At 63.9% G+C, this 24,976-nt stretch overlaps 2 protein-coding genes across 7 annotated transcripts; both read right to left on the reverse strand.

The window, feature by feature from the left end:
- Positions 1-584: 584 nt before the first annotated feature.
- Positions 585-15,738, reverse strand: RASAL3 (RAS protein activator like 3). 6 transcript variants are annotated; one of them, XM_074567234.1, is made up of 19 exons: positions 15,712-15,738; positions 13,293-13,707; positions 11,643-11,761; positions 11,438-11,522; positions 8,401-8,489; positions 8,219-8,307; positions 8,012-8,144; positions 7,075-7,173; positions 5,775-6,311; positions 4,581-4,725; positions 4,249-4,393; positions 3,423-3,659; positions 2,763-2,964; positions 2,518-2,621; positions 1,587-1,899; positions 1,379-1,504; positions 1,094-1,293; positions 919-994; positions 585-843 (listed from the first exon to the last, which is right to left on the reverse strand). In XM_074567234.1, the coding sequence occupies exons 2-19, from the start codon at positions 13,705-13,707 to the stop codon at positions 694-696; spliced, it is 3,264 nt and encodes a 1,087-aa protein (XP_074423335.1). In that variant the 5' UTR covers positions 15,712-15,738; the 3' UTR covers positions 585-693. The 6 variants fall into 6 exon arrangements, with proteins under 6 accessions (XP_074423335.1, XP_074423333.1, XP_074423332.1 ...); XM_074567232.1 differs by having other exon boundaries at positions 2,512-2,621; XM_074567231.1 differs by having other exon boundaries at positions 585-994.
- Positions 15,739-16,340: 602 nt separating this feature from the next.
- Positions 16,341-21,787, reverse strand: PGLYRP2 (peptidoglycan recognition protein 2). The gene is made up of 5 exons (XM_074567040.1): positions 21,710-21,787; positions 18,378-19,214; positions 17,357-17,567; positions 16,986-17,280; positions 16,341-16,827 (listed from the first exon to the last, which is right to left on the reverse strand). The coding sequence occupies exons 1-5, from the start codon at positions 21,774-21,776 to the stop codon at positions 16,825-16,827; spliced, it is 1,413 nt and encodes a 470-aa protein (XP_074423141.1). The 5' UTR covers positions 21,777-21,787; the 3' UTR covers positions 16,341-16,824.
- Positions 21,788-24,976: the final 3,189 nt, after the last annotated feature.

A 24,976-nucleotide genomic window follows, 5' to 3' on the forward strand; every position in this document is an offset into this window, starting at 1 on the left:
CGGCGCTGAGGGGACCCCCGGGGGTCCCGTCAGCGCCCAGGGGACCCGGTGGCCTTGTCCCAAGGGGTCCCCGTGGCCCTGTTGTCCCCAAAGAGTCCCCATGGCCCTGCCCTGCGGTGTCCCCATGGCCCTATTATCCACAGAGTGTCCCCATGGCCCTGTCCCAAGGGATCCCCGTGGCCCTGTCACCCCCAAAGTGTCCCCATGGGCCTGTCCCCAGCGGTCTCCATGGCCCTGTGATCTCTGATGTGTCCCCGTGGCCCTATTCCAAAGTGTCCCCGTGTCCCTGTGATCCTCAAAGCGTCCCCCGTGGCCCTGTCCCCACGGGTCCCCACGGCCCTGCCATCCCTGTCACTGCCCCAGGTCCCCATGGGTCTGCTCCAGGTCCCCATGGCACTGCCATCCCTGTCACCGCCCCAAAGGGTCTCCACGAGCATGTCCCCAGGAGTCCCCATGGCCCTGACGTCCCTGTCACCGCCCCAGGTCCTGGGATGTCCCAGGCAGGCGCAGGGTGCTGGGGACAGGATGGGGTTGGGGACAGGGCCCCAGGCGGTGGCAGGACACAGCCAGGCACCTTCTGACGGGGACACCAACACTGTTTATTGCCTGGGGAGGGGACACCCCTTTGGAAAGACCCAGGAGATGGCGGGTGACTGGGCTGCAGGGACGCGTTGGGGACATTGGGATAGCCGGTTACACGCTGGTGGCCTGAGCATCGTCACCGCTCTCGTCCCAACCCCGTGCCAGCACCCGGCGTCCCGTCCTCCCGGGGTGGCCCAGAGCTTGGGCGATGGCAGCCCGCAGCTCCGCCTGCTCCCTCTCCAGCGCCGACAGCCGTCTCTCCTGCGAGGGGACCGCGTCAGCCCCCACCCGCGTCCCTCTTGTCACCCGTGGGTGCACCTGCCTCCCGGCTCTTACCAGCTCTCGGCTCTTCTCCTCGCTGGTCTTCAGCCTCTCCAGGTCCTTCTTCCTGGTGCCTTCAGCCGCTGTCAGCCTAACGGGGTTGGGAATGAGCCGAGATCCCCACCCGCTAGTGGGGCACCCACTGGTTGGGGACACCCATTGGCGTGGGACATCCACTCCCCACCCCTACCTGGCCCCCAAATTGGCCGCGCGGGCATTCGCCTCCTCCAGCTGCTGCCGGAGCCGCTCCAGCTGCTCTCGGTGCTGCCCCTGCTCCTGCCGCAACCCGCGCTGCTGGACCTCCATCTCCCCGGCCCGCGCCTCTGCCAGCCGTAACTTCTCCCGGTTTTCCGCCACCTCCTTCCGCACCGCCTCGATCAACCGCCCGTACTGGAGGGAGACGGGGCGGGGTGTGATGCGGGGGACACAGCCAGTGGGGTGGCTTTGGCTGCCACCCAACCACCCCCGGGGTCACCTTCTCCAGCGGGCGGATGGCATAGAGCTCGCCCTGTGCCGCCGCCGCCGCCTCCTCCGCGTAGCGCTGCCACGGCACCGTCGATTTGCGCGGCAGCAACGCCGACGAGCGCATCTTCCCGCGACCCTACGGCACCGGCGGCACCCGTTAACGACAACATTCTCCTCCACCCCGACGCGAGGGTGGTGTGGCGGCTGCCGGGGCTTACCGGGGCGTCGCGGGGGACAAGGGACCCCGGGTTGTCCTCAGCCGGTGGCTCCGCCACGTGCTCGACGCTGCTCTGCTTGCGTAGGCGCCGGGCGGCTTTGTTCTGCGCCGGCACGCTCTGGGTGCGTTGCACGTTGCGACGTTCCCGGCTGGGCGGCGGTGACGGTACCGGCGCCGGTGATGGCTCCGGTTCCGGCCCGTCCTCCCGACCCCGGACGCGACGGATGCTGATGAGGGACTGGCTCTTGATGAGGGGGCTGTGCTTGCTCAGGTCCCGTGGTGGCACGAAGCCTGGTTTGAAGCTCTCTGCCGGGCTGTGAGAGCAGATAGAGCCATGGCACGGCCAGATACTGGGGTGGTGCCAGACCCAGGAGGGCCAGAACCACCCTGAATCCAGCTGGGACCAGGGACACCTCAAACCCAGTTGGGATCAGACCCATCTCCTGGTCATCACCCATCAGACCCCAGCCTTTACCTGAACCACCCCAAACCCAGCCAGGACCAGAGTCAACCGACACCCAGCCAGGACCAGAACCACCCTGAACCCGTCAAGGACCAGAAGCGCTCACTGAATCCATCTGGGACCAAAAACATCTCCTGGACCCAGCCTGGACCACAAGTATCACCAAATCCAGTCCAGACTGGCACCATTCCCTGAACTGGGACCAGAACCATCCCCTGCCTGGACCACAACCATCTGCTGGACCCATCAGGGGCCAAAACCATGTCCTGAACCCAACTAGGACCAGTGACTCCAAGCCTGTTCTGGACCAGAGTCACCCTAGACCCCACCAAGGCCAGAACCATCCCCTGAACCCAACCAAGGCCAGAATGACCCCAAACCCATCCTAGTGTCACCCCTCTACCAAAGCTCTTCCTGGCCCCACATGTCCTCCTTGGTCCCATGTGTGTTCCTGTTCACCCACCGGTACCTTCGCTCCGTGGTGGAGCTGAGTCGGACAGAGACGGGGACAGGAGTCCCTTCCTTGATAGCGGTGAGGATGGTGGGCAGGGGCTCCAGCTCCTCCTGCGTGGCCTGCCAGGATGAGACAAGGACATTATGGGAACAATGGGTGGCTTGTACCATCCATGGGGCAGTGGACATGAGCTCTGTGTGTGGGGAGGAGGAGGCGGCCGGTCTTGCCAGCTACCCTCGGGGACAAATGGATGGTGGCACCTGGTCCAGGCTGGAGAAGATGTCGCAGAGCAGCAGGTGGAGAGTGGCGAGCTCCAGAGCCAGGTCCACGTAGCCATCATAGGTGGCCATATGGATGCTGTTCTCGGGGTTGGCCACGCTCTGCAGGAAGTCTGTCATGGTGCTCCAGTTGTGCTCCAAGAACTCATTCATGAAGCCCATGTAGGCCTCCTTCTCACCAAACCTGGGGACCACAACATCCAATTACCTGGCAGCCAGGTGATGGCCTGGGGCACCACCATGCCCGCAGCCCGGGCCACCTCCGGGATCACAGACCAAGACACTGCAACGTCCCTGCACCATGTCACCACCTTGTCTACAAGCCAGGACATGGGTGAGAACACTGCCATGTTCTTGGACCAAGGCACCCATTGGTCAGGCCATCACAGAGGACACATGAGGCTCTGCTGCTGGGACACATCAACCCCATGCATTGAGCGGAGATGTTCTCTGCTGCCCCATGGCTGGTTCCATGGCATGTAGGAGATGGCCCTGCGGCTCCATGGTATGTTGGGGACAATCTACTGCCCCATGACTATCCAGGGCACGTGCCACACAGCATGTAGGGGATGTCCCCGCTGCCCCATGGCTTCCCCATGGGGATGTCCCTCCCCACCCATACCGTCCCCTGCCATGACATACGTGGTGAAGTTGGCCAGGTTCTGGATGACCTTGGCCACCAGGGTGAGGGTACGGGCAGTGGCCTCACTTGGGTACTCCTGGACAAGGCCGAAGAGGCTGGGGGACATGATGGCGGGGCAGAGGAACCGCAGGAAGAGGGAGGCTGAGACCAGGCGCTGCCCGATGGGTGCCTTGCCCCGTGCCACGCACTCCTCCTGCCAGGCTGCAAAGATCTCACCCAGCTCTGCTGGGAAGGCTCTGTGGGGAGAGACACCCCAATGGGTGCTGGGGCAGGTGGATGGTCCTGGAGCCCCCCCGTGTGCCACCATGATGCGCTGTGGGACATGGTACCCACCATGACTGTGCTTGTCCCCATGCCAGTCCCCCGCGCTTGTCCCCAGGGTTGTCCTCAGGTCCTTCCTGGTGCCCATCCCAGGGGTGGTGCCCATCTCTGTCCTCCATGTCTGTCCCTAAGCTTGTCCCCAGGTTCACCCTGGTGCCCATCCCCATGTCCATCCCAGGGGTGGTGCCCATGCCTGTCCTCTCTGTCTGTCCCACCTTCCTGGTGCCCATGCCACCCCCAGGGATGGTGCTAGTTCCCAAAGCCATCCCCACGCCCATCCTGGTGCCAGTGCCTGTCCTCCTGCCCATTCCCATTCCTGTCCCCAAGCCCGCCCCTATGCGCATGCCCATCTCCAAGACTGTTCCCCAGGTCTTCATGGTGCTGGTGCCCATCCCATGCCTCTCCCATGCCGGTGTCCATCCCCAAGCCCATCCCTGTGCAGGTGTCCACCCCTATGGCCATCCCCGTGCCCAACCCCACACCCGCGCAGGGGCCATCACTCACTCGCAGGACGTAGCGATGCGCTGGAAGGTCTCCTCGCAGACCTGCTGCAGGTTGTTCTGGTTGTCAGAGAGGTCAAGGCCGGCACATTTGCTGGGATCCACCTCGCAGCTATCATCTGAGGTGCAGAGCTGGGCCACGGCCTCACCTGGGCACCAAGCGACAACCCATAAGGGGACCAGCAAGCCACCACCATGGGCATGGCTGTGACAAGCCTCCACCACAACCCAGTGGATGTCCTGGGGGTGTCCTACAGCCCTGTAATGCTCTGCCCATGCCCTGCACCCCATATCACTCCATAATGTCCCACAAAAACCTGTAACGTTCAGCCTTACCCAGTGTGTCCTGGAGGTACTTGCCCCCCACCAGTTTCATGTACTCGTCGATGGCCTTGGTGGCCAATGTGTTCTCACGGAAGATCAGTGCCTCACGGTCATCGAAACGGTCCAGCTCGGCCACACCGAGATCGATGAGGAATGACTGCCGGGTGGACGTGTTGGAGGGCTCAGTGGGCACCCATGGTCCCAGACTGAGTTGATCAGCCCATCCTGGAAAGGGCTAGGGTCTCCTGGCACTCCCCTGAATTGCGTTTCCCATCCCATCAACCCCATCCCAACTCTGCCATTCCACGCCATCCCAACGCAACTCATCCATCCCATTCCAACCAGCCCAACCCGTCTCATCTCAGCCCATCCCAACTCATCCATCCCATTCCAACCCAGCCCAATCCATCTCATCTCAACCCATCCCAACTCATCCATCCCATTCCAACCAGCCCAACCCATCTCATCTCAACCCATCCCATCCCAACTCATCCATCCCATTCCAACCAGCCCAACCCATCTCATCTCAACCCATCCCATCCCAACTCATCCATCCCGTTCCAACCGAGCCCAACCCATCTCATCTCAGCCCATCCCAACTCATCCATCCCATTCCAACCCAGCCCAATCCATCTCATCTCAACCCATCCCAACTCATCCATCCCATTCCAACCAGCCCAACCCATCTCATCTCAACCCATCCCATCCCAACTCATCCATCCCATTCCAACCAGCCCAACCCATCTCATCTCAACCCATCCCATCCCAACTCATCCATCCCGTTCCAACCGAGCCCAACCCATCTCATCTCAACCCATCCCATCCCATTCCAACCAGCCCAACCCATCTCATCTCAACCCATCCCATCCCAACCCATCCCATCCCATTCCAACCGAGCCCAACCCATCTCATCTCAACCTATCCCATCCCAACTCATCCATCCCATTCCAACACAGCCCAACTTAAACCATCCACAACGTATCGCATCCCATCCTATTCCAACTCAACCCAACCAAACCCAGCCATTCCATCCCAACCCATCCAACCCATCCCAATCCAACCCCACTCATCCACCCCATCCCACCCCACAACTCCTGGCATCCCCAACCCATGATGTCCATCCCACCCCACCACAGCACCCCAGGCAGCACCCATCTTGCCCTCACCCACCCTCCCCACATCCCCCATTGCCAGCATCCACTCCACCTTGGCCTTCCCAGTGCTCTGCAAGACGCGGACCAGGGCACCAGCCAGTTCCTCCTTGTGCCGTACGGCGATGGTGGGCTCCAGACGGGCACACAGCTCCCGGTAGTGGAAGGTGATGAACTCGGCCAACTCCTTGTAACGCACGATGGGCAGCACCCGCACCTCCCGGTAGCGCCCACGCACCCTCACCGACGGCACCCGCTCGCCTCCCCCAGGACAGCTCAGCGGGTACCAGCGCTCCAAGGGCTGCCGGGTGGCCGCCAACTCGGTCAAGGGGACAGTGATGGAGGCCACTGGTTGACTGGGGTGGTCATCACGGCAAAGGGCGAGAGTGAGGGCACGGGAGGGTGGGAGGGCGGCCAACTGGAAGAGTTCACCCCAAAAGAGCTCGCCATCGGGACCGGCCACCTTGGCGGTGGTACGGGCAAAGAGGGTGCCGTCCAGGTGGAGGTGACAACGGAGACGCCGCCGAGGTGGCAGGTCCCGTGCTTCGTACACCCACAGGCTCAGCGCCAACTCCAGCCGCTCGCAGTTGTCCTGTTGAGGTGGGGGACATTGGTGGGGGTCAAGGGGACAAGGGGGATATGGGGGTGTGGCTGAATCTGAGGGGCGTTTGGGGGGGGACAGGGTGCAGGGGACAGGGAATTCTGCTGGTGGACGTGGGGATGGGGGCAATGGGGACAGGAGGGGACATGGGGGATGAAGGGGGGACACATGGGGATGGAGGGGACGTGGAGGGACAGGAGGGGACGCGTGGGAATGAGGGGGACAAGGAGGGACAGGAAAGGACATGGAGGGACAGGAGGGGACATGGGGGACAGGAGGGAACGTGGAGGGACAGGAGGGGACACAGGGGACAGGAGGTGACATGGGGGAATAGGAGGTGACAGGCATTCTGTGGAGGGACATGGGGATGTGATGGGACATGGAGGACTGGAGAGGACATGGGGGACGGGAGGGACAAGAGGGGACATGGGGACACGGGTGGACAACTGAATCCTCAGGGGGACATGGGTGACAGCCAAATCCACCGTGGGACAGGAGGGGACATGGGGGGGACAACCAAGCCCTCCAGGAGACAAGAGGCCACAAGGGGACACAGGGCTGTGGGTGCCTGCAGGGCTCCAGGTGGGGGTGGGAGATTCGTGCCTCAGTTTCCCCACCCAGCCCCACCAGTGGGCCCGGTGGGGAGACAGGAGGGCAGTGGGTGGCCCCTCAGGTCAGGGTGCTGGGGGTTCCCGTCCCCTGGGGGTGGCGGGGATGTCCCAGGGGTGTCCCAGGGGTGTCCCCATGGTCCCACCTTGTTGGGCTGCACGGTCCGGCGCAGGTTCTCGATCCAGCGGTCGCGCTCGGCCAGGGACGTGCACCCAAAGGACCGGCTGCCCTCGCCCGTGATGATCTGGGTGCAGGGAGGGTGTCTGGGCTTGGGGGGAGGCACCCTAAGGTGCCTGGAGGTGGGGGGGGGGGGGCTGCACTGGGGGCTCTGGGTACCCGCGGCTAAGAGGGGATCCTTTTTGGGTGCCCTGGGTGACCCTTCAGGGTGCCCTGAGTTCCTTTGCGGGGTGCCACAGGTGCCTCTCCAGGATGGTTGGGGTGCTCTGGGTGCCTCTCCAGGGTGCCCCGGGGTGCTCTGGATGCTCTGGATGACCCTTCAGAGTGCCAGGGGGTGCCCTGGGCACCCTGGGTGCCTCTCTAGGTTGCCTGGGGTGTCCTGAGTGTCTCTCCGGGGCACTTTAGGGTGCCCTGGGTGCCCATCCACGGTGCCCTGCATCCCCTGGGTGCCTGTGCAGGATGTTCTGGGTGCTGTGGGTCCCCCTCCAAGGTGCCCTCGGTGCCCCTCCAGGATGCCGTGGGTGCCCTGGGCATCCTCAGTCCCTCTCCACTTTGTCTAGGTTGCCCTGGGAGCCTCTCTAGGTTGCCCGGGGTGCCCTGGGTGCATGTGCAGGGTGTTCTGGGTGCTGCAGATCCCCTTCCAAGGCATCCGGGGTGCCCCTCCAGGGTGTCATGGGTGCCCTGAGTGGCTCTGCAAGGTGCCACGGGTGCCCTGGGTTCCCCTTCGGGTTGCCCGGGGTGCTCTGGGTGCCTCTCCAGGCTTCCTGGGGCGCCCCCGTTGCCCATCCAGGTTGTTGTAGGTGCCCTGGGTTCCCCTTGAGGTTGCCTGGGGTGCCCCTCCAGGGCGCCACGGGAGCCTTGGGTGCTTCTCCAGGGCACCCCGAGCACCCACCCAGCCCCATTACCTGAAAGCAGAACTTCTCGCCCACGATGCTGCCGTGCACGGGCCGGACGATGACGTTGTCCCCGGTGAGGTCCAGCTCGGCCGCGCTGGGCGGTGGCAGCAGCGACTCCCGCGAACCGCTCCGGCTGGGGACCCTACCGGGACAGGACCGTCACCGGGGCACCCTCACCAGCACCCACATCCCTCCCCACCCTCCACGGTGCCGTACCTCTCGCCGTCAGGGACCGTCGCCACCGGCGTCTCGACTTTGGGGGCGCCACGACCTTTCCGTTCCCGGAGCCTTTTCCACAACAGCCCCTGGATGGGGTAAGGAGGCGGCTGCCGTGTCACCCATGGGTGGGACCAAGCACCCTGGAGGGGGCGATCGGGGTGGGGGAGGGGGGTACCCACCTTGACATTGCTGAACTGGGAGGTGGGGGAGGTCTCGCTCTCGGTGCTTCTCCCGGCGCCCCGGGTGCATCTCTCATCCGTAAGCAGGTCTGGAGGGGCACCCAGCATCAGGACACCCCCACCCCTTACCAGCACCCCGAGCACCCCAACACCATGCCAGGGTGTAGGGGGGGGGCAGGACACACCCGTACTCCCCCCCACCCCCCCACCCCACTGGGAAACATCAACCAAAGCTGGAGGAAGGACCCGGGTGCCTGGTTCTGGGTGCCGAATCCTGCCGGCACCTCACCGTATCCGTAGCCCTGAGGGAGCCAAGCTTTGGGTGCTGAAAATGGGTGCTCATGGGTGCAAGGGAGAAGGGGGGGAGAGGGATTGATCCTGCTGCCCTGGCTCCGGTGCCCAGAACTGGTGCCCAACCCCGGTGCCCGACCCCAATGCGGTGATGCCAGCATCCACCCAGGAGGGTGCCCATCCCGGTGCCATGTGGGTGATGTCCCCGGTGCCAGGCGGGTGCCAGGCGGGTGCCAGGAGGGTGCCAGGAGGGTAACTCACCTCCCTGCGCGGTGCAGAGCAGCCAGCGGCGGGGCCCCATGGCTGGCGGCGATGCTGGGGGGCGCGGGGAGGAAGCCGAAAGCGTTTATCGCTGGGATCAGCCGACGCAGCAGCGCGGAGGAAGCGGTGACGGTACACGGCAGCCTTGCACCCGGCGCTTCCTCCGCGCGCCCGGCTCGCCATGGGGCACCGGGCATGGGGCACGGCGCCATTCAAAGCATGGGGCATGGAACGGGGCATGGCGTGGGGCATGGAGCGGGGCAGGGGGCACGGCACCAGGCATGGGGCACGGTGGGGTTCAAGGCATGGGGCATGGGACGGCGCACGGGGCATGGTTCAAGGCATGGGGCACGGCGTGGTGCGCGGCACAGGGCTTGGCATGGTCTGCTGCATGATGCGGGGCATGGCACGGGGCACGGCGTGGGGCACAATGCATGCGGCAGGGCACGGGGCATGGCACAGGGCACGGCGTGGGGCATGGCGTGCTTCAAGGCGTGGGGCACGGCGTGTGGCGCGGGGCACGGGGCATGGTGCGTCACGCAATGCAGGCAGCACGGCGTGGTTCAAGGCACGTGGCACGGCGCGGGGCATGAGGCATGGCGTGGTGCACGGCACAGGGCTCGGCATGGCCTGCTGCACGGTGTGCTGCGTGGCACGGGGCACGGCGTGGCGTGCTGCACGGCGCATGCTGCGTGATGTGATGCACGGCACAGGGCGCGGTGCGGTGCACGAGGCACAGCGTGGTGCATGGCACGGGACTCGGGGTGGTGGGTGTGCTGCATGGCATGACGCACGGCATGGGGCACAGCGCGCGGGGCACGGCACGGTTCAAGGCATGGGGCATGGCGTGGGGCATGGTGTGTCACGCAGTGCAGGCAGCACGACGTGGTTCAAGGTACGTGGCACTCACGGCATGGCCTGGTGCACGGCGCAGGGCTTGGCATGGTCTGCTGCGCGGTGCGGTGCGTGGCACAGGGCATGGCATGGCACACAGTGCATGCAGCACAGCACGGTGCATGGCATGGGGGCATGGCATGGGGCACAGGGCATGGCGTGGGGCATGAGGCGTGGCGTGGGGCACGGCGCAGCGCTTGGCATGGTCTGCTGCACGGGGTGCTGCATGGCACGGGGCATGGCGCGATGCACAGCGCGTGGTGCACGATGTGATGCAGGGGGCATGGCGTGGCATGCGGCGGGACGTGGTGCACGGCACAGGGGCACACGGCATGGTGTGCTGCATGGCACAGGGCTTGGCATGGTGCATGAGGCATGGCGTGGAGCACAGCACGGCGCCCGGCACGGGGTATGGCATGGTGTGGTGCAGAGCGCACGGTGTGGAGCGTGGCACAGGGCACGGCGTGGTGCACGGCGTGGTGCATAGTGCAGAGCGCACGGTCATACGGTGCGTGGCGCAGGGCACGGTGCACAGTGCGTGGTCATACGGTGGCAGGGCACGAGGCACGGCACAGGGCGCAGCCAGGCTGCGTGGCACGGGGCATGCGGCAGAGCACGGTGCCCGGCAAGGTGCATATCGTGGTACACAGTGCCCGGTGCATGGCACGGGGTGTTGCCATGGTGCACGGCACCGGGCACAGAGCATGGCACGGGACATGGGATAGAGCCTGGCACGGTGCGTATCATGGGGCACGGTGCCCGGTGCATGGCACGGGGTATGGCCATAGTGCATGGCACAGGGCATGGGGCACGGGCATACGGTGCATGGCACGGGGTATGGCCACGGTGCATGGCACAGGGTATGACCATAGTGCATGGCACAGGACATGGGGCACGGTCATACGGTGCATGGCATGGGGTACGGCCACAGTGCATGGCACAGGGCATGGGAGACGGTGCATGGCACAGGGTATGGACCACGGTGCACGGCCGCATGGCGCATGGCATAATGCATGGCACAGGGCATGGTACGCGGTCATACGGTGCATGGCACGGGGTACGGCCACGGTGCATGGCACAGGGCACAGGGCATGGTGCACGGCACAGGGTATGGACCACGGTGCACGGCCGCATGGCGCATGGCATAATGCATGGCACAACACATAGTACGCAGTCATACGGTGCATGGCACGGGGTACGGCCACGGTGCGTGGCACAGGGCACAGGGCATGGTGCACGGTCACACGGTGCATGGCACAGGGCATAGCGGTGGTGCATGGCACGCTGTGTGGTGCATGGCACGAGGCACGGCACAGGGCACAGCCAGGCTGCGTGGCAGGGGGCATGGGGCAGAGCGCGGTGCCCGGCACGGTGCGTATCGTGGTGCGCAGTGCACGGTGCATGGCCCGGGGTATGGCCGTGGTGCACGGCACAGGGCACGGTGCACGGCCGCAGGGCGCATGGCATGACACGTGGCCCAAGGGGCTGCATGCACAGGAGCCGCGCCGGACCCGCGCCCGCCTGGCTCGAGCCAGCACGTGCCAACACCGCGTGGCACCAGCGTGTGCCGGCGTGGGGCAAGGTCGCTCACCGGGGTCCCTCCTGCCGCCCGCCGGGTGCAGGTTGGTGCTCTCAGAGGTGGAGCTCCCCGTCCGGTTCCTGCTCCTGCACGAAGCCTGGGGACACCGAGGGGTCAGGCACCGCCGTCCCCAGCCCCCGTGTCTGCACCCCGGCACCCACGGGACTCTGGCACGAGGCCCTGGGTGCCCAGGGGACTTCTGTCCCCACGTCCTCACCTCCTCCTCCCTGCCCACGAGGACCAGATGGCCGTCCACCAACGAGAAGTTGGAGACATCCCACACCTGGGCATCGGGTGCTGGAGCCAGCGGGATTGATGACGTCCCATGGGTGCTCGCTGGGGGTGCAGAGCGGGGTGTTAGGGGGAGACTGGGCGCTCATGGTGCCCCCGTCACCCATGGGCAGCGTGGCAGTGCCAGGGGACATGCGGCCACGGCCGTGTCACCGTAGGTGTGACAACACCAGGGCACATGGGGCCATGGCCATGGTATGGGTGGGGTGGCAGTGCCAGGGGACACATGGCCATGGCCGTGCCACCATGGGTGTGGTGATGCTGGGGGACACGTGGCTGTGGAGGTGCCATGGTGGATGTGGCAATCCTCGGGGACACATGGCCATGGCCGTGCCACCATGGGTGTGGTGGTGCTGAGGGACACGTGGCCTTGGAGATGCCACCATGAGTGTGGCGATGCCAGGGGACACCTGGCTGTGGCCATGCAACAATTGGGGTGGCAATGCTGGGGGACATGTGGCTGTGCCACCGTCAGCATGGCCATGCCGGGCCACACTTGGTCGTGGCCGTGCCGTGGTGGGGACAAACCCGGGTGGCTGCCCTGCCCCAGGGCCCTGCCTGCACCGTGGGTGGCCCTGCTGGAGCCAAGCCGGTTTTGCCAGATCCGGGTGCCGCAGGGGCTGGCACGGCTCCACGTGCCGTCACCGAGGCCCGTGCCAGGCACACACGGGGACCAGGGCCACGTGTGGCCGGGAGCGGGCCCTGGGGCCAGGTGGGACCCAGCTACGCAGCACCCATGGGTGCCTCCCCCAACCATGGAGGGCACCTGCAAGCGGGAGCTCCCCCACACCAGCAAAGCCTGGCCACATCCTGCACCCCCTTATGCCCCCCACCGTCCCCCACCCATCACCCATCGCCCACCATCTCCCAGACCCCGGTGGTCACCATCACCCACCACCACCCATCACCCCCCAACCCATCACCCATCACCACGACCCATTGCTCCCAACCCATCACCCATCACCCATTGCATCCCAGATCGTCACCCATTTCCATTGCCCACCACCCATTAGCCCCCAACCCATCATCCATCGCCTCCAACTCATCACCCATCATCTTCACCTACCGCCCAGCATTATCATGCCCCACCCATCACCCCCAGCCCATCACCCATCATCATCACCCACCACCCCTAATCCAGCACCCATCCTCATCACCCACCACCCCTCAATCCGTCACCCATCCTCATCACCCGCTACCCACCACCCTTAATCCATCACCCATCATCATCACCCACCAACCCTAATCCGTCACCCATCATCACCACCCATCACCCCTCAATCCGTCACCCATCATCATCACCTGTCAGCCATCATCACCACCCATCATCATCATCACCCACCACCTCTCAATCGATCACCCATCATCGTCACCCGTCACCCCTAATCCACCACCCACCATCATCGCCAACCACCTATCACCCCCCCAACCCGTCATCATCACCCATCACCCACCCAACCCATCACCAACAACCACCTACCACCCATCATCCCCCGGCCCGTCACCCCTCACCCCCAACCCAGCACCCCCACCCACCACCAGCACCCTGACCCCCACCCTCCCCATCACCCCCTACCTGGGACAGCATCATGGGGCACCTGCTCAGCCCTGGCACCGCTCTCCACATGACCCTTCCTCTTGGACATGGAGCGCAGGTACTTCTGCAGGGTGGCCTTCCCACCCTCGGGTCCCCGTGTCTCCTTGGTCCCCTTGGAGGGGGCTGAAAAGGCCCGTTGGAAGAGGGACCGGCGGGTGCTGGCTTTGGGTGCCCCCGAACTGGCGCTGCCCTTTCCAGCCCCATCATCGGGGCCATCGGACTCGGGTTGGCTGTAGGAACGTTTCCATCCTTGTAAGCGGGTCCAGCGCCGGCTGCCCGGGGAGCCGGTGCCCCTCTCGGCTTCCCGGTCACCCATGGGTGCTGCCGTTCGCCATTTGTAGGTCTTCAGTAGAGTCGGTGGCTCGGGTCCCAGCGGGGGTTTCTCCACCTCCATCTGTGGGACGGGGAGAGCCACGTTAGCCACGGGGTGGCCACGGGCAGGTGTGGGGAGTGGGGTGGGTAGCGGTGGGAAGGGCACCCTTCTCCGCACACCCCCAACCTGGCATCCCCACCCGGTCACCCATATTTGGGTGCTCCATCCAAGTCTCCCTATTGGGGATACTCCCCACCCATGCACCCCGATCCGAGCACCTCCGACTGCCCCTTTATGGGTGCCCCCGTCCAGGCACCCCTCTCTGGGCACCCCCCCGTCTGGGCGCCCCCATCTGGGTGCCTCTATCTGGGCACCCAAGCCCCGGCACCCCAATCTGGGTGCCCCTATCCACGCACCCCCTACGGACACCCTACCCAGACACCCCTATTTGGGTGCCCTCACCCAACGCGCCCCATCTCGGTGCCCCTATCTGGGTGCCCGTATCTGGGGGCCTCTATCTGGGCACCCCCATATCTGGGCACCCCTATCCAAGCACCCCTATCTGGGTGTCCTCACCTGGGCACCCCCAACCAGGGCACCCCACCCATTGGGGGGATCCCCATCTGGGCGCCCCTACCCGGGTGCCCTTCTCCAGAGCACCCCTTTTTGTGTCCTCTCATCCAGGGCACCCACTGGGGCACCCTGGGGTGCCCGTTGCTGTGGGGTGGCCCTGCCCACCAAAGGGTCCCTGTTCCCGTGGGTGCTCCAGGTACACTGGGGTCTTGTGGGTGCCCACGTCCCTGGGGTGCCACTGCCTACCGAGGGGTCCCCGTCTTGTGGGTGCCCACGTCTCCAGGGTGTCTGCGCCCACAGAGGGGTCCCCGTCTTGTGGGTGCCCACATCCCTGGGGTTCCCGTGCCCACCGAGGGGGTCCCCGTCTTGTGGGTGTCCATGGACAAGTCCCCATCTCGTGGGTGCCCACATCCCCTGGGTGCCCCTGCCCATTGAGGGGTCCCCATCTCGTGGGTGCCCATGACCTTGGGGTGCCCCTGCCCATGAGAGTTCCCCATCCTATGGGTGCCCACGTCCCCCGGGTGGCCCTACCTGTGGAGGGGGTCACCATCTTGTGGGGACCCACGTCCCCAAGGCGCCCCTGCCCACAGAGGGGTCCCCATCCTTTGGGTGCCCATGTCCCCCGGGTCCCTCTGCCCACCCAGGGGTCCCCATCCTGTGGGTGCCCTTGTCCGCGGGGTGTCCCTGCCCACCGAGGGGGTCCCCCACCCAGCGGGTGCCCGTGTCCCCGAGGTCCTCCTGCCCACCGAGGGGACCCCATCTCGTGGGTGCCCTTGTCCCTGGGGCGTCCCTGCCCACGGGGGTTGTCCCCCACCCGGTGGGTGCCCACGCCGCCGTCCCCCCACGCCATCCCCTGCCCCACGCAGCGCCCATCCCCGCCGGGGCGCGGTGACACCGGGGGCGAGGCAGAATCGGGATTCGGTGACACCGGGGACAGGGTGACACCCACGGCAGGTGGCCCGTCGCCACCTTGGCCCCGAGCACAGGCGGGTGCCGGAGATGTTTCCGTCGCCGCCACGGCTGTGTTTCCCCTCGCGCCGCCGCGGCATTTCCTCCCGGCACCTGCACCCAGGGTGCACACACTGGGTGCAGGCCAGGGTGGGGGTCCAGGGGACCTGTAGCACCCCAAAACCTCCTTGCCGCGCCACATGCACCCCCCCGCCATGGCCTTGGGCTGGAAGTGAGCCGTGGGTGCCCGTCGCTTTGGCGCCCGCCAATTTTGGGGTGCCAGCACCCGAGAGCTGAGCTGCGGTGGGTGCCCAGACCCTGGAGGAGGAAGGCGGTGGGGGGGAGGGGGGGGGGGCAGGGGGATGCGTGGCACCATTTTTGGGGTCCCCACCCCAATTCGCAGCACCCTCCAGCACCCCGTCACCCGTACCCTCCCCTGCAGCACCCCCCGCACCTCGGGGCGCCGCTTCACCCCGCCCCAGCACCCCGCGCCCCCTCGGCGCCCCCGAGGCTGGAGCATCACCCAGGGTGGCCCCCCCTGCCCCCCCCGGTCCCCCGCGGTACCTCGGCTGTTCTCTGCCTGCTCCGGCACCCGGCCGCCCCGGTTCCTGTCGTGGCTTCCCCATGTGACCCAAGCGGGAGTTTCAGTCACACCCTCACCTCCGCCTCTGCCCCGATGATGTTATCTACGCTCCCAATTCGGCCAGGGCTCGCGCTCGGCCACGGCTCGGGCCACGCCGAGAAGGGTGAGCCACGCCGGGCCACCCTACAGCGGGGGGCTGGCTACCTTGGTGGCCGGTTGCCTGCCTCCAGCTAAAATGCCATCATTAGGTTTCAGAGTGAACGGGTGCGGGGAAATGACAGTGGCTGGGTGCCACCATGTGGGGTGCAGCATGGGGCACCTCTGGGGACTGGGTGCCCGTCTGGGGGGAGGGGTATGGAGGTGTGTGTGGGGGGGTCTTCTGGGGGGTCATGCGGGGTCTTCAAGGCGGGTTACGGGGGGACAGTGTTGCCTGGGCACACGGCACACGTGTGCGTGCACACGCATGTGTGCCACAGCACCCAGCCCCGCAGCAGGTCACGGGCACCTGGGTCGCTCGCTTGAGTCCTCTCCTATGACCCCATGGCCACCCCCACCCCGTGCCTCAGTTTCCCTCTCGCTCTCCAGGGACCATCCGAAGCCGATGTCCTGGCACTGACTTTTATTGTGGCTACTGGGCTGGTCTGCTGGGCCAGTGGGGCCGGGATAGGATCCATCCGGGCTGGTGCCCACCTCGGCCAGGATCTGTCCAGGCTGGTAGTCTTCATGGCTGGGGTCCTTCTGGGCCGGGGTCCTTCTGGGCCAGTGTCCATCAGGGTTGGCATCCGTTGGGCTGGTGTCCGCCTGGACCAGGGTCCATCTGGGCTGGCATCTATTGGCTCAGGGTCCATCAAGAACAAGGTCTACCAGGCTGGTGGCCATCAGACTGGTGTCCATCTGGACCAGGATCCACTCAGGCTGGTGGCCATCAGACTGGTGGCCACCCGGACCAGGGTCCACCCAGGCTGTCATCCACTGGGACCAACATCTGTTGGCCCAAGCTCCAGCCAGATCATCACCCATTAGGCCAACATCCATCCAGACCATGATCCAACCTTGCCTGCACCCATCCAGACCAGGACCCACGGGGCTGGTCCTCACTGAGGAGGAGAGAAGAAACCACGATCAGTCCCAGCATCACCTCCCACATCCACTCCCACCCAACCCCCATCCTCCTGGCCATGTTGGACCGGTCCAGACACCCCAACCAGCCACCGAACCTCCAACCCTTGGAGATGCCACAGAGCTTGGTGCCCACCTTGAAGCCGTGCCAGGTCTCGATCTCATGGAAGAGGGAGTTGCCGGGGCAGTCGGTGTGACCCAGCTGGCGGTGCCCACGGAGGGTGTAGTTGTGGTGGAGCCGGCCGGTGCGTACGGCGCAAGGCAGGAGCTCGTCCCGCACCAGGGCGATGGTGTCGGGGTCCGGCAAGGTGGCCGAGAAGTCTCCAACGTAGCCCACGCCATAGCCTTTGCTGTTGTAGCCTTTGGTGTGGGCACCAACCCAGTGCCAACCTCGGCCTTGGTACAGGTAGCCATCCGACCCCACCACGAAGCTGCAAGCAGCCATGGGTCAACCTGAGCTGCCCGCAGACGGGTGACCGGGACCGTGGTGGGGTGACGGGGCCTCACCTGTAGCCGATGTCATCCCAACCGCGGGTGTCCTGGTGGAAGCGTTGCATGGCGCGCATGGCGCGGGCGCAGGTGGCGAAGGTGCGGCACGGGTCGCTGGGACTGAAGGTGTGGTGGATGTAGATGGAGCCCAAGGGGAGGGTCAACGGTTTGGGGGTGCCCCGGTAGGGACGGGCACCCCACATGCAGCGGGGCACGATGGCCGGGCACTCTGCGAGGGAAGGCAGGCGGTGGAAGAAGGGGACTTGCCTGGTCCCCCGGGCAGTTGGGGACATGGCAGCGTCCCCTTGGGGTCTTGGGGACATGAGCACCTGCCCAGCTTGGGAACCTCTTGGCCTGGGACATGGCAGTGTCCTCCTGGGGTCCCCTCATCAGGGCACGTGGAGGACCTGCTCAGGGTGTCCCTTGGCTGCGGACATGGCTGCGTCCAGTGTCCACAGGACACACCAGTATCCAACCAGAGGACACGGTGGTGGCCATCCAGGGGACAAAGCAGTGCCCAGGGACCCATTATCCAGGGGGCGTGGTGGTGTCCAGCCAGGGACCACTACCTGGGGGCACACCAGCGTCCATCTAGGGGGATAGTGGTGTCCAGCCAGGAGACACAACGGTGTCCAGCCAGGAGACCTGTGGGTGTCCATCCGTGGGACATGGTGGTGTCCATCCAGGAGACAGACCGATGTCCATCCAGGGGACACAATGGTGTCCAGCCAAGGGACTGGCAGGTGTCCATCATGGGGACACACCAGTGTCCATCCAGGGGATGTGGTGGTGTCCATCAAGGGAGCACCATCTGGGGACACAGTGGTGTCCAGCCAGGAGACACACCAGTGTCCACCCGTGGTGTCCCACCATGCCAGGCCATATGTCACCAAGCTCTCAGAGCTTGACTCCCCACCGTGCCACCTACACTGGGGTGACACTGGGGAACCCACCCAGGGTGCAGCTCCCCACCCATCCTCCCACCCAATATTTTGAGGGGGGGTAGATGTGATATCGTGACCCGGTGCCACCTCCCTACCCACATAGACCTCCGTGAAGTCCCGCGCCGCTTGACGGGCGATGGCCACCATCTCCTCCGGTCCCACGTTCTCCAGGAGCTCCTGGGTGGGTGGCAGCTCCCGCAGCACCCTCAGCATGGCCACCACCTCCTCCTCCAGCTTCCCCGGCCCCGTCAGCACCCCAAAATCTCGCCGCCGGTAACTACTGGGTGGTCGCCCCTTCTCCGTGCCGTTGCCTGTCCCGTAGTAGCCCCGGAGAAGTTCGGCCAGTGGGATGGGTTCTCGGGCCAGCTGGGCACCCAACAGCACCCCATCCATGGCCCCGATGGCGATGGCATCAGGGATGGGTGACGGGGGTCCCAACAGGGTGTAGTTTTGGGGGTCATCCACGTCGTCCCAACAGCCGGCGGGTCCCAGCGTGGCTTGGTGGCCATCAGCACCACGAGCCAGGAGGAAGGACGTCCCCAAAGCCTCGGCGATGGTGACGGCATAGAGCGCGTCGATGGGTGGCTCGATGGGGGGGGTGGGGCACCCTGTCGCCCGCTTGAGGCCGACCTCGATGCCGGCGAAGAGGGGACCGAGGGCGACGGTGGAGCCGTCGGGTGCCAGCACCGCGCCGCCCTCGGGTGCGGCATCGTCGTCGCGGCGCAGGAGTTGGGTGAAGAGCAGCCACTGCTCGCCGGGGAGCGCTGGGGGGGCCGCCGGGACGTCGGGGGGTTCTCCCAGCACCGCGCGGCACCCCGGGGTGCCGCAGCCACCCAGCGCCCGCGCCAGCTCCGGCACCGTGAAACCGGGCTCGCTCGCCTCCAGGGCTTCCACGATCTGAACCACCGAGTCCATGTGGCGCGGGGGGAGACCTGGGGAGGGGGACACACACACACACACGACAGGGATGTGGGGACGGGGGGGCACCCACGGGCGACAACGGGGCGGCTGGAGCCTCCCGGGGTGGGTGAAGGGGCGTGGAGTGGGGTGAAAGCACCCAAAGCGGGGTGAAAGCACAGAAAACAGGCGGAAAGTACCTAAAAATGGGTGAAAGCACCCAAAGCAGGGGGGAAAAGCACCTAAAAGTGGGTGAAAGCACCCCAAACTGGGTGGAAGCAGTCAGAACAGGGTGAAAGCACCTAAAACGGGGCGGTGGGAGAGCACTTAAAAGTGAGTGAGAGCGCCCAAAACTTGGTGAAGGCACCCAAAGCTGGGTGAAAGCAGTCAAAACAGGGGGAAAACCACCTAGAAGTGGGTGAAAGCACCCAAAGCTGGGGGAAAAGCACCCAAAACAGGAGGAAAAGCACCTAGAAGTGGGTGAAAGCACCTAAAACGGGGGCGGGGGGGGAAGCACTTAAAAGTGGGTGAGAGCACCCAAAACTCGGTGAAAGCACCCAAAGCTGGGTGAAAGCAGTCAAAACAGGGGGAAAAGCATCTAAAAGTGGGTGAAAGCACCCAAAGCTGGGTGAAAGCAGTCAAAACAGGGGGAAAAGCGCCTAGAAGGGGGTGAAAGCACCTAAAACGGGGGGAGGGGGAGCACCTAATAGTGGGTGAGAGCACCCGAAGCTGGGTGAAAGCACCGAAAACGGGGGGAAAAGCACCCAAAGCTGGGTGAAAGCACCCCAAACAGGGGGAAAAACACCTGAAAGTGGGTGAAAGCACCCAAAACTGGGTGAAAGCCCACAGAGCAACGTGAAACTACCCACAGGAGGGCGCAAGCACCCAGGGAAAGGGCGAATACACCTCAAACTGGGCGAGTGCACCCGAAATCAGGGCGAACGCACCCGAAACAGGGCGAACGCACCCAGAAAAGGAGGACTGCGCCCAAAACGGGGTAAAAGCACCCAGGGGTGGGTGAATGCAAAGTGGAAGCACCTGCGACAGGGTGAAAACCCCCAAACCAGGGTGAATGCGCCCAAACCAGGGTGAACACACTCAGAGGAGGGCGCAAGCACCCAGGAAAAGGGTGAAAGCACCCAAAACGGAGGGAAGGCAGCCAAAACAAGGTGAAAAAACACCCCAAAGCGGCACCAAAGCACCCAGAACAGGGTGAAAGCACCCAAACCAGGCTGAGCACACCCAAAGCGGGGTGAAAACACCCCAAAACCGGGACTACAGCACCCAAAACGGGGGGGGGGGGGAACACCCTCCCGAAAAAGGCAAAAACACCCCAGAAACGGGCAAAAAAGCACCCAAAAATCGGGGCGACTGCACCCGCCGCCAGCACCCAAAGCCCGACTGACGCCAAACGCACCCAAAACTGGGTGCAGCCCCTCCCCCCCCCCCCGGCACCACCCGTGTGGGCACAAATTTGGGGTGGAATCACCCTAATTAGGGTGAAAAAATGCAGCCGGAGCCATTTGGGCCCAAAAAGGGGCTCGGAGAAGCCCCCACCGTTGGCACACGCGTGTTGGGGCGTGTTGGGGGGTGCTGTAGCACGTTCTGGGGTGTTTCAGTGTGTTGTGGCACGTTGTGGTGTGTGTTGCGGTGTGTTGTAGCGTGTTGCGGTGTGTTGTAGCGTGTTGCAGTGTGGTGGGGTGTGTTGTAGCATGTTGTGGCATGTTGTGGTGTGTTGCAGCGTGTTGCGGTGTGTTGCAGTGTGTTGTGGCGTGTTGTGGTGTGTTGTGTGTTATGGTGTGTTGCGTGTTGCGGTGTGTTGTGGTGTGTGTGTTGCAGTGTGTTGTGGTGTGTGGTGGGGTGTTGCAGCATGTTGTAGCGTGTTGTGACATGCTGTGGCATGTTGTGGTGTGTTGTGGTGTGTTGTGGCGTGTTGCGGCATGTTGTGGCGTGTTGCGGTGTGTTGTAGCATGTTGCAGTGTGTTGTCATGTGTTGTAGTGTATTGCGGTGTGTTGTGGCGTGTTGTGGCATGTTGTGGTGTGTTGTGGCGTATTGCGGCATGTTGTAGCATGTTGTGGCGTGTTGTGGTGTGTTGCAGCGTGTTGTAGTGTATTGCGGCGTGTTGTGGCGTGTTGTGGTGTGTTGCAACGTGTTGTAGTGTATTGCGGCGTGTTGTGGCGTGTTGTGGTGTGTTGCAACGTGTTGTAGTGTATTGCGGCATGTTGTGGCGTGTTGTGGCATGTTGCAGCATGTTGCAGCATGTTGTCGTGTATTGCGGCACGTTGTGGCGTGTTGTGGTGTGGTGCAGCGTGTTGTAGCATGTTGCGACGTGTTGTGGCCTGTTGTGGTGTGTTGTGGCATGTTGTAACGTGTTGTGGCGTGTTGTGGTGTGTTGCAGCGTGTTGCGGCATGTTGCAGCGTGTTGCGGCATGTTGTAGCGTGTTGTGGCGTGTTGTGGTGTGTTGCAGCATGTTGTAGTGTATTGCGGCGTGTTGCGGCGTGTTGCGGCGTGCTGCGGCGTGCACTTACCGGTGCCGGGCTGGGCGCAGACGCTCAGTGCCAGGAGCAGCAGCATGGCGCAGGACGCGGCCCCCATCGCTGCGTCCCGTGGCGGGGCCTCCCCGGACTTTGGCCCCGGGGGCGGGGGACGGTGGCGGGGACACGGGCAGGGGGGGGGGACGGGGACGGGACACACGTGTGTCGTGGCGGCACGCGTGTGCGCTGCGCGGGCGGGGCGGCTCTGCAGCACGGGGGGGGTGTGTGGGGGCTAAGACGGGTCTACACGTGTGTGTGTGTACGTACATGTGTGTACATACGTGCACATGTGTGAGCGCGTGTGCTTGTGCATGGGACGCACACAGATGCGTGTGTGCATGTGTACATACGTGTGCGTGGGGTGTGTGTACATACGTGTGTGTGGGGTGTGTGTACATACGTGTGTGTGGGGTGTGTGTACATACGTGTGTGTGGGGTGTGTGTACATACGTGTTCGTGGGGTGTGTGTACATACGTGTGCGTACCTACGTGCACACGTGTGAGTGCGTGTGCTTGGGCACGGGACGCCCACATACGTGCATGTACATGGGGTGTGTGTGTGCGGGGTGTGTACATACGTGCTCAGTGTGAGCACACGTGCGTGGGCATGGGGTACGTACATTTGTATATGTACATACGTGTGTGCGTGGGGTCTGTGTACATACGTGTGTGTACATACGTGCACACGTGTGAGCGCGTGTTCTTGGGCACGGGACGCATACAGACACGTGTGTGCATATGTGTACATACATGTGTGGGGGGTGTGTGTATACATACACGTGTGTGGGGGGTGTGTGTACATACGTGTGCGTGGGGTGTGTGTACATACATGTGTGTACATACGTGCGCACATGTGAGCGCATGTGCTTGTGCACGGGACGCACACATACGTGTGTGTACATACGTGTGTGCGTGGGGTGTGTATACATGCGTGTGTGTACATATGTGCACACGTGTGAATGCGTGTGCTTGCGCACGGGACACACACACGTGTGTGTACATGTGGTGCGTGTGTACATACATGTGTGCGGGGTGGGCGCCTTGTGTACATACGTGCACACGTGTGATCACACGTGCTTGGGCATGGGGTACGTACTTATGTATATGTACATACGTGTCTGTGTGGGGTGTGTGTACATACCTGTGTGTACATACGTGCACACGTGTGAGCGCGTGTGCTTGGGCACGGGACGCATACAGACACGTGTGTGCATACGTGTGTGCGTGGGGTGTGTGTATACATACACGTGTGTGTGGGGTGTGTGTACATACATGTGCGTGGGGTGCGTGTACATACATGTGTGTACATACATGCACACATGTGAGCGCATGTGCTTGTGCACGGGACGCACACATACGTGTGTGTACATACGTGTGTGCATGGGGGTGCATATACATATGTGTGTGTACATACGTGTGTGTGTGGGGTGTGTATACATGCGTGTGTGTACATATGTGCACACGTGTGAATGCGTGTGCTTGCACACGGGACACACACACGTGTGTGTACATGTGGTGCGTGTGTACATACATGTGTGCGGGGTGCGCGCCTTGTGTACATACGTGCACACGTGTGAGCACAGGTGCTTGGGCATGGGGTACGTACTTATGTATATGTACATACGTGTCTGCGTGGGGTGTGTGTACATACCTGTGTGTACATACGTGCACACGTGTGAGCGCGTGTACTTGGGCACGGGACGCACACAGACGCGTGTGTGCATACGTGTGCATGGGGTGTGTGTATACATACATGTGTGTGGGGGTGTGTGTACATACGTGTGTGTACATACGTGCACACGTGTGAGTGCATGTGTTTGTGCACGGGACGCACACAGACACGTGTGTGCATACGTGTGCATGGGGTGTGTGTATACATACATGTATGTGCGTGGGGTGTGTATACATACGTGTGTGTACATACGTGCACACGTGTGAGCCCGTGTGCTTGGGCACGGGACGCACACATACGCATGTTTGCATACGTGTGTGTGTGGGGTGTGTATACATACAGGTGTGTACATACGTGCACACGTGTGAGTGCGTGTGCTTCTGCACGGGACGCCCACATATGTACATGCGTGCGTGCATACACGCGTGTGCATGTGCATACATGCCTCTGTGTGCACTCAAGGGGTGTGTGTGCGCGTGTGCACGCTCGTGCACGTGACCACCTACACGCACGCACGCACGCTTGTGCAAGGGGTGCATAGGCACACGCGTGTGCGTGCGTGCGCGCCTGCACATGTGGGTGCGTGGGGAGTGCGTACTGACCTGCGTGCGCGTGTGCGTGGCGGGTGTGCGCACACACGTGTGGCGCACACGGGGTCTGCGTGTACGCGTGTGCGTGTATCGCGTGTGCGCGTGTGTGGGGGGGGTGCGCACACGTGGCGCGCGTGTGCGTGGGGCTGCGCGCAGGGGGCGGGCGGGCGTTCTGACATGTGTGCACACGCGTGTGCGCCCGTGTGCGCTGGCCTGCGTGTGCGTGTGCAGGCGGGTGGGGGGGGTGTGTGCGCACGCCACCAGGACACGCATCCGGGCACGAAGCCACCAGGACGCACATGGGGTGACAAAGCCCCTGGGACGCGTGTCAGGGTACAAAGCCACCAAGACACGCATGGGGGGACGATGCCACCAGAACACGTCAGGGGACGATGCCACCGAGATGCACGTGGCAGGAGGGACAAAGGCACCAGGACACATGTCAAGGGGTGACGCCACCAGGAAACACATGAGGGGACAATGCCACCAGGACACACATGGGGGGGACGGGGACAATGCCACCAGGACATGCATGGGGGGACGATGTCACCAGGACACAGGTCAGGGCATGAAGCCACCAGGACACATCAGGGGACGATGCCACCAGCACATGCACGGGGGGACAATGCCACCAGGACACACATGGGGGGGATGGGGACAAAGCCACCAGGACACGCATGGGGGGACGATGTCGCCAGGACACAGGTCATGGCATGAAGCCACCAGGACACGTCAGGGGACGATGCCACCAGGCCACACATGGGGGAACGATGCCACCAGGAAACACACGAGGGGACAATGCCACCAGGACACACATGGGGGAACGATGCCACCAGGACACACATGGTGGGGATGGGGACAAAGCCACCAGGACATGCATGGGGGGACGATGCCACCAGGACACAGGTCAGGGCGTGAAGCCACCAGGACACGTCAGGGGACGATGCCACCAGGCCACACATGGGGGAACGATGCCACCAGGAAACACATGAGGGGACA

The sequence above is a fragment of the Larus michahellis genome, chromosome 25 (genome assembly GCF_964199755.1).
Source record: "Larus michahellis chromosome 25, bLarMic1.1, whole genome shotgun sequence".
NCBI lineage: Eukaryota > Metazoa > Chordata > Aves > Charadriiformes > Laridae > Larus > Larus michahellis.

What these genes read in the sequence shown, in the direction of transcription:
- RASAL3 (XM_074567230.1), bottom strand. Translation starts at nt 13,707, where the DNA reads ATGGAGGTGGAGAAACCCCCGCTGGGACCCGAGCCACCGACTCTACTG. An exon ending in AGAGCACTGGGAAGGCCAAG is followed by an intron (nt 4,726 to 5,774) that starts GTGGAGTGGATG and finishes TCCACCCGGCAG; the next exon opens with TCATTCCTCATCGATCTCGG. An exon ending in GCGGCCAATTTGGGGGCCAG is followed by an intron (nt 995 to 1,093) that starts GTAGGGGTGGGG and finishes CAACCCCGTTAG; the next exon opens with GCTGACAGCGGCTGAAGGCA.
- PGLYRP2 (XM_074567040.1), bottom strand. Translation starts at nt 21,776, where the DNA reads ATGGGGGCCGCGTCCTGCGCCATGCTGCTGCTCCTGGCACTGAGCGTC. An exon ending in CTTCACGGAGGTCTATGTGG is followed by an intron (nt 17,568 to 18,377) that starts GTAGGGAGGTGG and finishes CTTCCCTCGCAG; the next exon opens with AGTGCCCGGCCATCGTGCCC. An exon ending in TGGGATGACATCGGCTACAG is followed by an intron (nt 17,281 to 17,356) that starts GTGAGGCCCCGT and finishes GGCTGCTTGCAG; the next exon opens with CTTCGTGGTGGGGTCGGATG.